This window comes from Triplophysa rosa, linkage group LG18 (genome assembly GCF_024868665.1).
Source record: "Triplophysa rosa linkage group LG18, Trosa_1v2, whole genome shotgun sequence".
Classification (NCBI taxonomy): Eukaryota; Metazoa; Chordata; class Actinopteri; order Cypriniformes; family Nemacheilidae; genus Triplophysa; species Triplophysa rosa.
The window spans coordinates 16076312-16091357 of record NC_079907.1 but is presented as its reverse complement, the minus strand read 5'-3'; the positions used below and the strand labels follow the sequence as shown (position 1 = coordinate 16091357).

The 15046-nt window shown below is 36.6% G+C and overlaps 1 protein-coding gene across 2 annotated transcripts in view; it reads right to left on the bottom strand.

Annotated features, from left to right (window-relative positions):
* The window catches only part of LOC130569374 (growth arrest-specific protein 7-like), a 66995-nt gene that overhangs the window by 41472 nt on the left and 10477 nt on the right, over positions 1 to 15046 (bottom strand). For both annotated transcript variants that reach the window (XM_057358990.1, XM_057358989.1), the window contains one exon: positions 6754 to 6856. In XM_057358990.1, the coding sequence (XP_057214973.1) occupies positions 6754 to 6844 (91 nt within the window). In that variant the 5' untranslated portion in view covers positions 6845 to 6856. The remainder of the gene's footprint in view (positions 1 to 6753; positions 6857 to 15046) is intronic.

Below are 15046 nucleotides of genomic sequence, written 5' to 3'. Positions count from 1 at the left end.
GTTGCCATTTTTAATAATGTAAATAAATACTAAAGAAATAACGAGACTAATAAGTCAAATGTTTATTCAACATAAGTTGGTACAGTAAATAAGGGAATACAGACATCTAATATTTGGGGTAGCAAAAAAATAAGTGGCTGTGTGCGACTAAGCCTCATATGAACACAAGGACGATAAATCCAAGGACTTGATTAAATCCAAATTGTTATTATTGTTTAATCACGATTATTTTAATCTGAAGGACTCAAGGAATGTTTTTTGGGCAAATACTGATCTGTGAAATGTTTCACAAATCTAAATATTCATTTTAAACTCAAAAAGACTTAAGTAAGAGGCCATTATTAAATTGTGTAGGTGTCCTGTCCCTTTAAAGCCATAAATCACCATTAACATGCAGTTTAAAAACACATAAGGCCATGCTAAATAGTCAAATCAATTTGTGAAAGTTTTCACAAATGAAGTTAAGTCTAAAGAGAGTGTTTTTCACCATTTTAGGCCATTTGTTGAGTGGCGATGGACTGTCGTAACCTGTAAACTGATTTCCTTTAACCTGAAGGACTCAAGGAATGTTTTTTGGGCAAATACTGATCTGTGAAATGTTTCACAAATCTAAATAGTCATTTTAAACTCAAAAAGACTTAAGTAAGAGGCCATTATTAAGTTGTGTAGGTGTCTTGTCCCTTTAAAGCCATAGATCACGATTAATATGCAGTTTAAATACACATAAGGCCATGCTAAATAGTCAAATCAATTTGTGAAAGTTTTCACAAATGAAGTTAAGTCTAAAGAGAGTGTTTTTCACCATTTTAGGCCATTTGTTGAGTGGCGATGGACTGTCGTAACCTGTAAACTGATTTCCTTTAACCTGAAGGACTCAAGGAATGTTTTTTGGCAAATGCGATCTGTGAAATGTTTCACAAATCTAAATAGTCATTTTAAACTCAAAAAGACTTAAGTAAGAGGCCATTATTAAGTTGTGTAGGTGTCCTGTCCCTTTAAAGCCATAGATCACTATTAGTACTTATATACTATAAGTCAATTTGTGAACATTTTTATGGTGACTTATAAGAGTTATGCAGCTTTTTTTATGAATAAGAACATGACAAAAGTGCAATGCCATTTGTGACACTAACCATATTAAGTAAAGCAACATTGAAATAATGAAAACACTGAAACAATTCACCAATCACAACGGTACCATTACTTGTATGACTCACTTGTCTTGTTTAATTTATAGGCTTATTATGTATAATATCTCGAACCGTTAGTGTTATTATTACAGGACATAATAAACACAGGTGTAAGATTATATAAAAAAGACGAAATTTGTTTGTGAAAGTTTTCGCAAATTAGGCTGCATAAACAAGTAAATTGGCATGAAATTTGAGTGCATGTACACTGAAAGTAGCTCTCAATGGTAAAGACTGTGTATTTGTCATCCTCCGTATCTAACAACTTAACACGATTTGACAGACAAAATCTTTGCTGTGAAAAAATTCACAAATCAAACTGGACAAGATGATGGTCTTTTTAGGTATTTAAGTCTTCAGCTTCGTGAGTTATACGCGTTTAAAAAAAAAGTCGCAAAAATAAAACGCGGATATCATGCCGGGGAAACCGCTTCACATGAATTCACAAATCACGGTGTGCAAAATAAGATAACGTGTTCATGTATACAGCAGTGCGATGCGGATTCACAACTTAAAAACATCCGAATGTCAAACCGCTAAACTATCTTTACTGCGGTTGTTTTCATCCTCATGTTGAGTTTTCTTTGGCAAGTGCAGTATGAAATGGACTTTGTACATTGACGCGCATGATAAAAGCTGCACGCTTGACTGACTGTTGTTGCGTTTATTTCTGCGTTCTGTTAGACTGTAAGATTAATCCATATCGAGTCAAAATGCCAATAGTTTATCATCGTTTTTGAAATACATTCTATCGCGATTCGATATGATATCGTTTATCGGCACAGCCCTACCTGAGCTGCTTTGAAACAATGAAACATTGTGACAAGCGCTATATAAATAAAACTGAATTGAATTAAATTTAATGCCAAAAGAGGTGTTTGGCCTTTTGCAAGCTGTTAGTAAATAGTAAAACAGTCTGTATTTTTGCAATTTCATTTCGTGACAGAAGAAGCAGGGCTACTACTTTATCTTGCCCATACTGCAATTTGTGAACTTTTTTACATGTTACTATTCTAACTTTTCATTTCTCATTTTACTTAATTCATTATGTGTATGGCCAGCAAAAGAACACCTCCACAAACCGCATGACAACTGTGAAGAGGAAGGAAATCACGCAACACATGGCAACCCAGTGAAAGTGTTCCCCCACACACGCTACCATGGTAATCACCCAACATAACAACAATCTGTTGAAAATCCATGAACTTCAACCCGAAATAAACCATCCTCTCACAACAAGACAAACTACATATCCAACAAAAAAACAACTAGCTTTAAATATGTTCAACCCTTGTTCAACCCTTCAAAACTTGAGTAACACATGAAGATGAGCAGATAAGTCATTAATGTCTCAATAATCATTAAACTGGCTTGAATGGATTTGGATGGCTAGACTAAACAGTAGAAAGGTTTCGGTCAGTGCATTCCAGTGAGTGTTACTCATGCTAATGTAATTGGTTGGCTAGAAGATTGATTTGTTTTCTTGCTTCACTAGCTTTAACAGCCTAGCTAGGGGATGAGGAGCAAGTATTGCATTTACTGCACAGTTAAGGTGGAGTTGTTTTTAGATGCCAATGGAAACCATGGAAATGCTTGTAATGGAAACCATAAGTCTAAAAATTCATTATCTGGATGCTTCTGAAGTTGAAGGTGTTCATTATTAAATGTCAAAAGAAGTAAATCTTCCAGTCCCTCAATCTCAATGGTGTATAATTATAGTAGTCCAGTTCAGTCCTCCTTGCACATGTTCTGAATTCAGTGACTTTATGTCTGATATTGATTATGAAAGTTTATGAACTTTTTAAATTACAGCTTTCTGGGGAAAAAGGAAGTGCTGCTACCTGTCCTTTGGTTGTCATGACAGGGAATTTCCACTGAAGTAATGTGTTACTAGTATCTGATTCAGAGTTTGTTTAATCAAAAATAATTCATTTTGTGGTAGGCCATAGGGCTGAAACGATTCCTTGAGTTACTTGAGTAATTCGATTACAAAAAATCATCGAGGCAATTTTTGTTGCCTCAAAGCTTTGTTTAATCCATTTAACTACAGTACACACGGAGCGCTGCGTTTCCCCACGGACCGTTATTACTGATGCACAGCCCGCTAAACTCTATGCATGTTACAGGGCTCTCTAGTCTCACGCATTCACCGTGAGACACGCGCATTTTAGTCTGTTCACATGCTCACACGTATGTCTCATGCTGATAAATAAGTGATAGCTTATTGAAATGGTGAACTGCTATTTTACTGTCTATTTTGCGAGTGAAACTTGTTGTCCGGCTGCATTGAGTGCATAAAACTAGATGCGGACTAGTGGATGCCGAATCCTGTTATTTACACATGCCATCTGGCTGTTCTGTGTGTCTGAGTGAATGAACTGCACAGTTTAACGTGCTACACGCGTGATGCTCATGACTTTGTCTGCGTCTGCGCGTTATGAGGACATGAACACATGAACTTTATCTCCAGAGTTGCTCTGAGAGTTTATTTCACGAACATTTTATGGTTCGAGTGAAGAAACAGACATACTAAAAAAAAGAGTCTTCAGACAACCTGCCAAAATAAAAGGCCGGTTAACTTGGTATTTTATGTGGACAAATACATTACTATTTGATAGTAAATAGAAAACTTAAACTAATTTAGATAAACTAAATGCAAAGTTAGTTGTTTACCTTTGAAATTATTCTTTCTATTTTTAGTAATGTTTCTTATTTATACATTTGTATTATATTGCATTTTGAAGGTACTATGGCAATGTAATGTATTAAATGGGTTAACTTTTCACAGATATTAATGTATGTAATTTCAGCAATAAAAAAATATTTTTTCTAAAAAGGAAACAAATTAGTTGTTCATTTTACGAGACCTGTATTATTTTCTCTTGTGTATTTAATATTTCTCTTTAATAAAGAAAAATGATTTATTATCCGAAAACCCGATTAATCGATGGAAAATCAATAGAATACTCAATTACTAAAATAATCGATAGCTGCAGCCCTAGAGCCCATAGACATCATTTGGTATATACATTAGAGCTGAAGATCTTTGCCCGAACCCGACGGACCCGACGTGACCCGACGGTTTCGGTCGGGTTTGGGCTTAATTTCTACCATTTTACACGGGCTCGCGAGGTAAATGAGCGGTCATGTGATGCGTTCCGATTAGCGTGAGAAAGATGCGAAAATGGATGCTGAGGAGGTGAAACGGAGGCTTGCCTCTGGCGATTACGTTTTGGTTGCACCAGCAACTAGAAAAGTCTGAGGTGAGGAAAAGTTTTGACCATGTGCATAATGAGAATAATGAGCCAGTGGGATATGTGAGATGTTACGATGTTACAGAGGACTTATTTTATTTCTTTGTTCCAACTTCCAAGTGGCCTATAGCCTACGTTAGTCATTAATAAATTATGTTAAAACATGTATAAATGACGCATTCTTGACAAAAGCTGTGTGCGTGCGCACATTTGAATAGCCTAATGTCGGGCTGTAAACGGGTTCGGGCTTTTAAAAAGCTGTCAATCAAAATGTACTTGTCGGGCTCGGCCGAATTCTGTCGGGCTCGGACCCTGTTGGGCCTAACTTTTAAGGCCCGATTACAGCTCTAATATACATAAATACTTCTGCATGGTTTTTCAGACGTTGTACAAGCAGAATGTGCCGGTTGGTTTGTGTGGTGTTTGTCCTACCCCTCCTGCACTGTAATTGGATGGATAAGGAAAAAAGTGGCATTGATGAGGGCAGCTTTGAAGTTGAACATCCAACTCTGAAATAAACACTGCGCCAGCTTCCATTGCAAACCTAAAAATGTGCTGCCCCCATTGCAAACAATACAAAAACATGCTGGCATCAGAAAAAAAATGCTTTAGTTAACACACAGAGCCGTACACTGTGTCTTTTGCAGATGCAATGTGACGTCGCAACACATTCAAATTTTCTTTAATTTTATATAGAATGTCTTACACACCAGCCGTGACGACAGTAAGTAACAAGCTGCAATGTATTCTGTATAAGGAATTGTTATTTTTTAAATGTCAGATGGCACGTCTGGTGTGGACACAGTGTAATCCTAGGATAAAAAACTGTTCTGAATTCTGAGTGGTTTCTAATATGTGGCTTTAAGGTTGCAGGGGTGTTTCAGGTGGTTGCTATAGTTGATGTGTTGTCAAAGACATCAACTCCAAGAGTACATTTACACAAAAATGAGTAGAAAATGTTTTTCGTTTGTGTTTTTAAAAAGCTTCACGTACATACGACAATGCTGTCAAAATTATCTGCATTTACACGGATCTGCAAAAATGGGTAAAAATGCTATAATATGCATGCCAGGCCAGTAGCTGGCGATGTCACTTTTTTTAAACACAACGTGCCAGGTTTAACCCAAAAGTGCTTTTGAAACCCTTTGTAAATAATATGTCTTCGCTGGTCATAGTGGTGCAATAAATCTACACTTTACTGGAAAAACATTAGTATGCATTTTCACAGTTTACATGATTTTCACAATTTATATTATATGTGTTGTTTTGAAACTTGCGCTTTGAAATATGTTGAAACATGTTTGTGTTTTCTGTCCCCCCAAAAAGCTGTTGTTGTGTCGTATCTACTTAAGTATAGTCTTCCATAGTAACTTTGGTTTAATAATTGATCAAATCAAGATAAAAACATTTTGAGGTGTATGCGCATTGGACATTGGAATTGTGCTGCTTGACAAGAATTAAAGGTGTCATGAACTGGCCTTTTTTATAGTTTTTTACTGTTGTATGAGGTCTACTTATGACATTCGCGTGGTTTTTACATTCAAGAACATCAAAATCAATAAGTAATAGGCTATTTTCTACCTGGGCCTGGTGTCAATAACAGTTGTAATTTCAGTAACAAGGGTGTTTTCAGTTCTGACACTTACAGGATGTTCGCTTGAATACGATTCCCTCTTATATAACAAAAGCTTGGGTTAAAATTGATGTCTTAATTCATGAAACCTTTAATAATAGTAAGGGTTGTTTTAGCATCACATCAGTATGAAACGTGTTCTGCACACTGTGCGCAAGTAAACCTCAGAGACACATCTAAAATGTGACAAAAGAGCCCACAGACTTTATAGCAGTCAGCTAAGGAAGACAAAGGTGAGAAGAATAGCTTTGCAAAGCATTGAATTTCAACAGCCCTTTGTAGATATTTAAAGAAAGTCAAATGTATTTTGGATGGGGTAAGAGTGCATAGCATTGTGGGATGGCTGATGGCTCCGGATAGGTACAATGCTGATTGTTTAGACACAATGAAAGAGAAGTGGGGATATCTGTACCAAGCTTCTGATCCATTCAGACCAGGCTGTACCAGGCCGACATCGCAGACATGCTCTAGGAACATTTCACTGATAAAGACCTTTTGTTCACTATCAGACTCAGACTGCCTTTGCAATGACGCACATTATCATCTACTGGGATCAAATAGATTGAACTCGGAAAATATTGCACAATGGTATTGCTTTGAAATTGTGGTCATTTCTTTTCCTGTTTTGAAACATACCATAATTCTGTAAATATTACAACAGTTACCAGGTTCTTACCATTGCTGACGGTGTTGACGTAGTATCTTCGCCCCTGTGGAGACATGTAGCATTTCCAGTCTTTGGGCAGCGGCTCATCAAGAGGAAACATGGAGACTATTTTCTATGAAACAATGGGGAAAAATAATATTAAAATCAAATATTAGAGAATTACATCTTTACAGGATTTGCATTGAGAAAATGTGTTCACAGTTCAAATTAAACACAGTCACTCCATTTCCAATGACACACTTTGTCAAAATGTGACTTGCACAAACACAGTGGCCCCAAATGTGCTTGGATGCCTATGTCAGATGTATAATGATTTAAATGTATTCCATTGCATTAAAGCTCCCATGTGTAATTTTTTGGAAGATCTATTGACAGAAATGCAATATAATATACATAACTCTGTGTTCAGATGTATATAAAGACTTTACATTATGAAGTGTTATGTTTTATTACCTTTGAATGAGCTATTTCTATAATGTTGTTTCTACAGTAGCCATAAATGGACAAACTGCTCTACACAGTGAGTTTCGTAAATACATCATCTCCTTCGGCAAAGAAGCGTAATTGTGACGACATGTTTGTCCTGTGTCAGCCACCGTAGTGCTTCGAAAGAGAGGGGTGGAGTGAGCCATTGGTTGCTATTTGCAACCTCACAGCTAGATGCTGCTAAAATTCGAACACTAGACCATTTAATACCATGTATGTACGAAGTTCACAAAGGTTTCCTAGCAGTTCAACTCTATTATAAATTAATGGCCCGTATATCAATTGGTTTAAACCTGAATACTGATTTGCTCAATCATAATTGTTTTAACTTTAAACCAAAACTAAAATGTTTTTCTATAATGATGTGCTTAAATAACTTCAGCTTCGCTTGATATTTTGGTTGATATTTTATGCAATGATATTCATTCAGTAGTTGTGGTTGTGATAGTGTATGTCAGTTTGAGTCGCTGTACATGTGCCTTCATGATGATGATGTCAGACATGTATTTTGACTGTGCCACTATGTCTATGCACTACCGTGGCCGAGAAGTGCAAAACAAAACAACAAGTTGCGAAACTAAAAACAAATCTAAAAGCAAAATCCAAAATCAAAATGACAAATCTGAAAACGCAATATCAAATCTAAAAACAGAATAGCAAATCTTAAAACACAACAACAATTCGGGAAACAAAATAACAAGTCAGAAACCACATCGACAAGTCAGAAAGCAAAACGACAAGTCAGAAAACGCAACGACAAATCAGTCAAACCGGAAAAGGTAGGTATTTTGTTGAAATGGGATAGCTACTGCTGATTGGATGAAACTCCTGTCAATCAAGATATGTCTGACTTTCTGACTTGTCGATGTGGTTTCTGACTTGTCGATGTGATTTCTGACTTGTTATTTTGTTTCCCGAATTGTTGTTGTGTTTTAAGATTTGCTATTCTGTTTTTAGATTTGATATTGCGTTTTCAGATTTGTCATTTTGATTTTGGATTTTTTATTTTGCTTTTAGATTTTTTAGTTTTGCGATTTGTTGTTTTGTTTTGCACTTCACGGCCACCGTAATGCACACACAGAGAAAATACAGAAAAAGATGGTGGAAGATCAAAAGAAAAACATCATAGGATGAGGCATATGTAATTTAGGTATCTGCACGTCCTCCTGCATTCTCTGTTGTACTTGAGAAGTTGGCAGTAGTTCTTCAGCTTAGGTCATAGAGGTTTTCCCACTCGTAATTTCAGCCAGTTAAGAATGCTGAAAATGTGTGGGTAGGATTCAATGCCAGAAGTCAACGTGGTCTTTACTTCAATATGCTGAATCAAATGTGCTATGTAGAAGTGCACTTTCTCAGCTACATTCTGAGAGTTTGACTTAACAATCGAAGATTATTACATAACAAGCTTTCATCAATTTAACTCATGCTTTGTGCCACATGAAACACATCACGGCATGAATGACTTGATTGTTTATAATTATACAGAACATTGCTCTATTGGATTTTCGTTTGATACAAAAATAACCTGTAAATATATAATCAAGCCATTTCTAAATGTAGTTTTGGGAATGTGTATGTTTTTCCAATTCGAACGTAGAAACTTGGCACTGGGAGATAAGTTTATAATAATATATAATATATAAGTAATAAGTTTAAACATAACACAACATGGATTGTGAATAAAGATCCACTTTACAAAATATGACAATGCAAATATTTTGACACTCTCAGCTCACATGTAAGCCTTGAAGAACATCTTATTTACTGAAAATTGTTCCCTTTATTGGTACTCCAAGGGGGAGTGGAAATGGGAAATGGAACACTCAAGTTACTGAGGTCAAAGATACTGTTTTAAAATCTCACTTTCCTCTAGAGTTGTTTCCTGGTGATAAAAAAAACCTATTGGTGGTACATTAACATTCCAAACAAAAACTCAGACACTGAGTTAATCAGATAAAATGTTCACAGTTCACACACAGGAGAAAACCCTGTTCACTCCTAGCTGTTGCTCATTTATTTTTGGTGTTGAAATCTACCGAATGGATTTAAATGTGGTAAAACGTTTGAAATCTGAAAGCATCATTGAACCTAATTATTGAACAAACAAACAAACAAACGTGTGGGCTTGTTTATGGGATGTGTCTGCATTAAATTACATTATGTGTTTGCTTCCTGTAAAACAAAGGGAAGATGTAAATGCTTTTATTCATTTCCTTAGGCTATATTGAGCTAATCTGCTTGCCACACTGCCATTAGCTATACATTAGTCAATATGCCATGTCATAATAACCCTAATAGCCAATATAAAAATAAACTGCTCTTAAAGGAGCAATGTGGAGATTTTAGGGGCATCTAGTGGTAAGGTTATGAATTGCAACTAACGGCTCACTCCACCCCTCTCTTTCGAATCACTATACGGTGGCTAAAACACAACAAAGAAGACGTCTCATTTTGCTTCTTTGCCGAAGGAGATAACGTATTTACAAAACGTGCTCTGTAGAGCAGTTTGTCTTTTCAAGACTACTGTAGAAACACCCGCAGTGTATGTAGATATAAATAGCTCATTATAAGGTAATAAAAACATAACGCTTCATTATGTAAGGTCTTTATACACCTCTGGACACATAGATCCTCCTAAAAACGTCACACTGGACCTTTAAAAAACAAACGTCCTAAATGCAACTGAGATTACCGTATAGGCCTACTGTACATACAAACAAGAGCACAGCTTGATCAAATTTCTCCAAATCGTACCTCTTAACTAAAATTATCTGGTGGATTTAAAGGGGTTTCGCTGTGCCAGCATGTCATGGCATATGTAGGATTAAATAATGCATAGATCCAGATGGTTCACCTTATAAATCCGACTGCCTTTGAGTGCATATTAGCAAGATTCCAAATTTGCTTCTGGGTGCCTGCATATGTTTACAACAGACTGTCTGTGCCTCCAAGACACATAAATTATGATCATTATGCCAATCATAATATTCATAGTATACAAATATAGTGCCATCCTTGGGGAACTTTGTTGCGCTTCCAATACTTTGACCTAAATAAATGTTTTTAATCTCTAGGAAATGTTATAAATATTTGTATTTACTTTAATTTAAAAGAATATATATCAGAGGAATAGCGATTAAGACAAAAACTGAATATCAGATCTCAAAATTCCATTTAAGTGTATCCAGAGGTCAACACGGTTGTTTTTCTATCTATATCTGAATATACACTAATCCCACACCCATAATAAATCTCAGAATTTTTTGTTGAAACTTCATGGCTCATTCACAGACTCTGGCATCTTGCTTGGAAATCAGGATTGACCTGTCAAACCCTGAAGGAAGGAATGCTTCGAATATTCATCATGCACTTAAATATCCACTACACCTTGACCACATGACCTTCCAGCCCTCAATTCTACGATTGTTGGATATATATATTTATTTTTTTATATTTCCAATTGCCACGCAGGTACCTTTATATATCAATCACCAGTTCTGCGTTTTGTTTGTTGTAGTAAGTAAATCTATATAATTAATATAGCTACATTCTGTGTAATACACTAATTTAAAAGAGGCCATATGTGTATTTTTAGCATCTTTAAAGGTCAAATTTACAACAGCAAGGCTGAATACTAACATCCTTCAATTTAAAATGCTCTTAAGAACAGAAATGGCATGCATATTAAAAATGACAACATTGTCAAGAAAAAACATGTTCACCTTTTATGCTAGAGTAGATAATTATGAGTCACTGTGACTGACATCATCACTAGTCCAGAATTGCATATGTGAGACCAAACTTCCAGCATTTCAAAAGAGGATTGCAGAGAAGTCCTTAAGTAAAGAAACACTCTTCTTCATGCCTGTGTGACTCAATCTTTCCTCAAGCTGACAACAGTGAACCATTCATGTGTAAAATCAAACCGTTCATCTTTTAACTCAACTGTGGATATGGATGTGTGACTGGCCAGAGTTTTGGAGGAGACATTAAACATGAAAAAATAATACAAGAAGAATGGAAGAATCCCAAACAAAAATCGGATATACTGTATTTGCAAATGAACAAAAGTTTTTACATTTATGTCCATATGTCAGATATTTGGGAAGTCATGAAGCTTAATATGGTGGCTTCAGGAAAGGAAGTCCTGCACTGTTAAAAGACCCAAATGGTTTTTAATTGTTTGTATGCACATAACCAGATCAGCTTGAAACATGCAGCTTTTTAATTAAATTTTTTTATTTACTTTGAGAATTCACTCGATAAATTCTTAGCTCAGATCATTCTAGCCCTTTCATTTTAAAAATGTATTTGTAAATACAAAAATTAACATGACCTACGATGAATAAATGCAGTAGAAATATTGTTCATTGTTAGTTTGTGTTAACTAATGTATGAACTAATGTTAACAAATACAACCTTATTGTACAGTGTTAACAGAATAATAATATATATATTTTTTTATCGTTCATCATCTTAAAATATTTCTGATAATGTTCTCTTTATCATATAGTTGTGGGGCAGATTCTGCTTTTCTCTTAAATTTATAATAATTTTAGATCTTTCTTTACAGTGTTTTTATGTGTATCATTCTTAATGTGAACGGGTCTTTATTCTGAAGCTAGGGCGACAGCACACTCATACGGTGTTTTTAAGCCAAAGTTTGTTTTTCCTTTTATTCACCTTAGTTTCAGCCCATCAGGGGCATTCAAAGGAAAGTGTCTGTTTCCTATTATTCACTTATCTATTAAATCACTTTCACACTTATTAACAACCTCTTCTGACAGGGTGGTGCTGTTTCTTTGAATGTTTCCATGTCAAAACCTTAAAATCTTTGGCCTTGACAATGTCCCTTATCTACCTGCGACATGTATTGTTTGAGTGTTATGTTAAGCCTATCTGGAGCAAAAATACGCTTGGTAAGAAATCACATAAGGAATGAACTAAAAACGGAATTTCAGTCTGTCACAGCAGAGTGAAATAGCGGATTCTTGCGATCAGCCATAAGGCTGTGTGAAAAACGACACATTGTGCCGAGTGAAACTTCTCACGCTTGCCTGCGAACTAATTTCCATGAGACCTATGACTCAAGTTTAAAGCAATCGGGGAAAGTAAAAATTGTCTAGGCCCAAGCAGACCGGAAGAGAAGTGAATTCGGTCTGAAAAGTCTAGAGCATGACTGAAGGCTTCATTTGCTGGGCTTTGTTTTGCTTTCTCCAGATGTAAAACTTGGAGCCTCATTGCTAGAAGCGAAGTGTCTAACTCCCACTGATTGTGATGAAAACAATAGTTATCACTGTGGGCTTAGCTGAGACGTGCACTGATAACAAGGCCTGTTTTGTACAGCTACCCTCTGCATTTCACCTTCAGCTGAACTGCTTTGAGTCTAGCTTTGATTTCTCTCAACTCAACTTTATTTATATAGCGTTTTTTACAATTTTCATTGTTACAAAGCAGCTGTACATAAGACATATTGACTATAAGCAAACCAATTTAAGTTGTACCTGCAAAAACAAGAAAAAGGTGAAAACAAAGAAGACAGACACACACACACACACACACACACACACACACAAAACACTCCACACACACAATATGCACACATACTAACACACAGACACACACACACGGACGCGCATGCACACACACATGTCTGGTTTACTATCTCCGTGGGGACAGTCCATAGGCGTAATGTTTTTTATACTGTACAAACTGTATATTCTATCCCCTAACCCTACCCCTAAACCTAAAGATCATAGAACACTTTTTGCATTTCTAGATTTTTTAAAAATATTGTTCTGTACAATTTATTAGCTTTTTTGCCCATGAGGACCTCAATTTTGGTCCCCAAGGTGACACGAGTCCCCATGTGTTGGTGTGCATTCAGGTTTAGGTCCCCACCGGGATATACAAACATGAACACACACACACACACGCACGCACAGTGAGAGCACACATTTAAGATAAAGGAGAGAGAAGCACAGGTAAAATATAACAGACTATAAATTTCTATATGCAATATTAATTAAGTAAAACGTTAAAATTCTAAAGCAGCCCCCCGGCCAGGCAGATGCAAAACAGTATGCAAATGGTGGCAAGGAACCCAAAACTCTAATCGAGAAAAAAAACCTCAGGAGAACCCAGGCCCAACCAGGGGATTCCAGTTCCCATCTGGCAAAAGCTGCTGCCTCTGCACAAGCTCCAGAGAGCTTGCACAAGGCTAAATAAAATAAACAAACTTACTAATAAGGTAAATTATAGTTTAAGATTATCATTAATAATCTAATAGCATTTGAAATTTTGTGGTGAGGACGTGTCAGGTGACCGCGTCCTTCTTTATCCAGCTCTATCATCTCAGCTCTTGTCAGGTCTCCGCTCTACCATCAGGTCAGGCCATGAACTGCATCGTGCTCGCTGTGGTAACCTTGGAACAATGAGACAAAACTGGCTGAGAGTAGAGTACTGTTCTGCACTCTTTGATGCAACAAGCACATCAGTTGTGTTTTTGGTTCCGGTTGATCTAACTAGTGCAGCCTAAACCCTCAGAAGATTTATATTATGGAAGTGTAGTGTATGCAAGATTAAAAAGATGCGTCTTTTGTCTAGATTTAAACTGACAGAGTGTGTCTGCCTCCCGGACAGTGCAGGGAAGACTATTCCAAAGTTTAGGCGCTAGATAGGAGAAGGATCTACCACCTGCACTTGATTTTGAAATTCTAGGTATTACCAACTGACAGGACGCCTGAGAGCGTAATGCACGTGAAGGACTGTAATACAAAAGGAGTTCATTCAAGTACTGAGGAGCTAAACCATGTAAGGCTTTATAGGTAATAAGCAAGATTTTAAAGTTAACGCGATGCTTTATAGGTAACCAGTGCAAGGTTGACAGAACCGGGCTAATATGTTCATACTTTTTTGTACGTGTAAGAACTCGAGCTGCCGCGTTTTGGACCAATTGGAGTTTTTGTAATAAGCCTGCAGGGCAACCACCTAACAGTGCATTACAGTAATCTAGTCTTGATGTCATGAATGCATGAATTAACTTCTCTGCATCTGAGATTGACAGCATATGACGTAGTTTAGATATATTCTTAAAATGGAAAAACGCAATTTTACAGGTGTTGGCGACGTGGCTCTCAAATGACAGATTACTATCGAATAGAACGCCAAGATTCTTTGCTGACGACGAGGGTTTTATGGAACATCCGTCAATAGTTAAACAGTATTCTTGGTTGTTACTTATAGCAGTTTTCGGTCCAATAAGTAACACTTCCGTTTTGTCCGAGTTCAGTAATAAAAAGTTGTTACTCATCCAGTTTTTTATATCGACTATGCATTCCATTATTCGATGGAACTGCTGTGTTTCATGAGGCTTCGAGGAAATATAAAGTTGAGTATCATCAGCATAACAGTGAAAGCTAACTCCGTGTCGCTTTATTATATCTCCTAGAGGTAGCATGTATAATGCGAAGAGCAGAGGCCCTAATACTGAGCCCTGTGGTACACCGTACTGGACTTGCGATTTGCGTGACACCTCATTGTTTATTGCTACAAATTGAAAACGGTCGGATAAATAAGATTTAAACCATTTCAAAGCTATTCATTTAATGCCGACGTAATTTTCGAGTCTATGTAGGAGTGTGCTGTGGTCAATGGTATCGAATGCAGCACTAAGGTCTAGCAGCACCAATAACGAGATACAACCTTGGTCAGACGCCAATAGCAGATCATTTGTAACACTGATCAAAGCAGTCTCTGTACTGTGACATGCTCTAAATCCAGACTGGAATTCTTCATTGATGTCATTCCTTTGGAG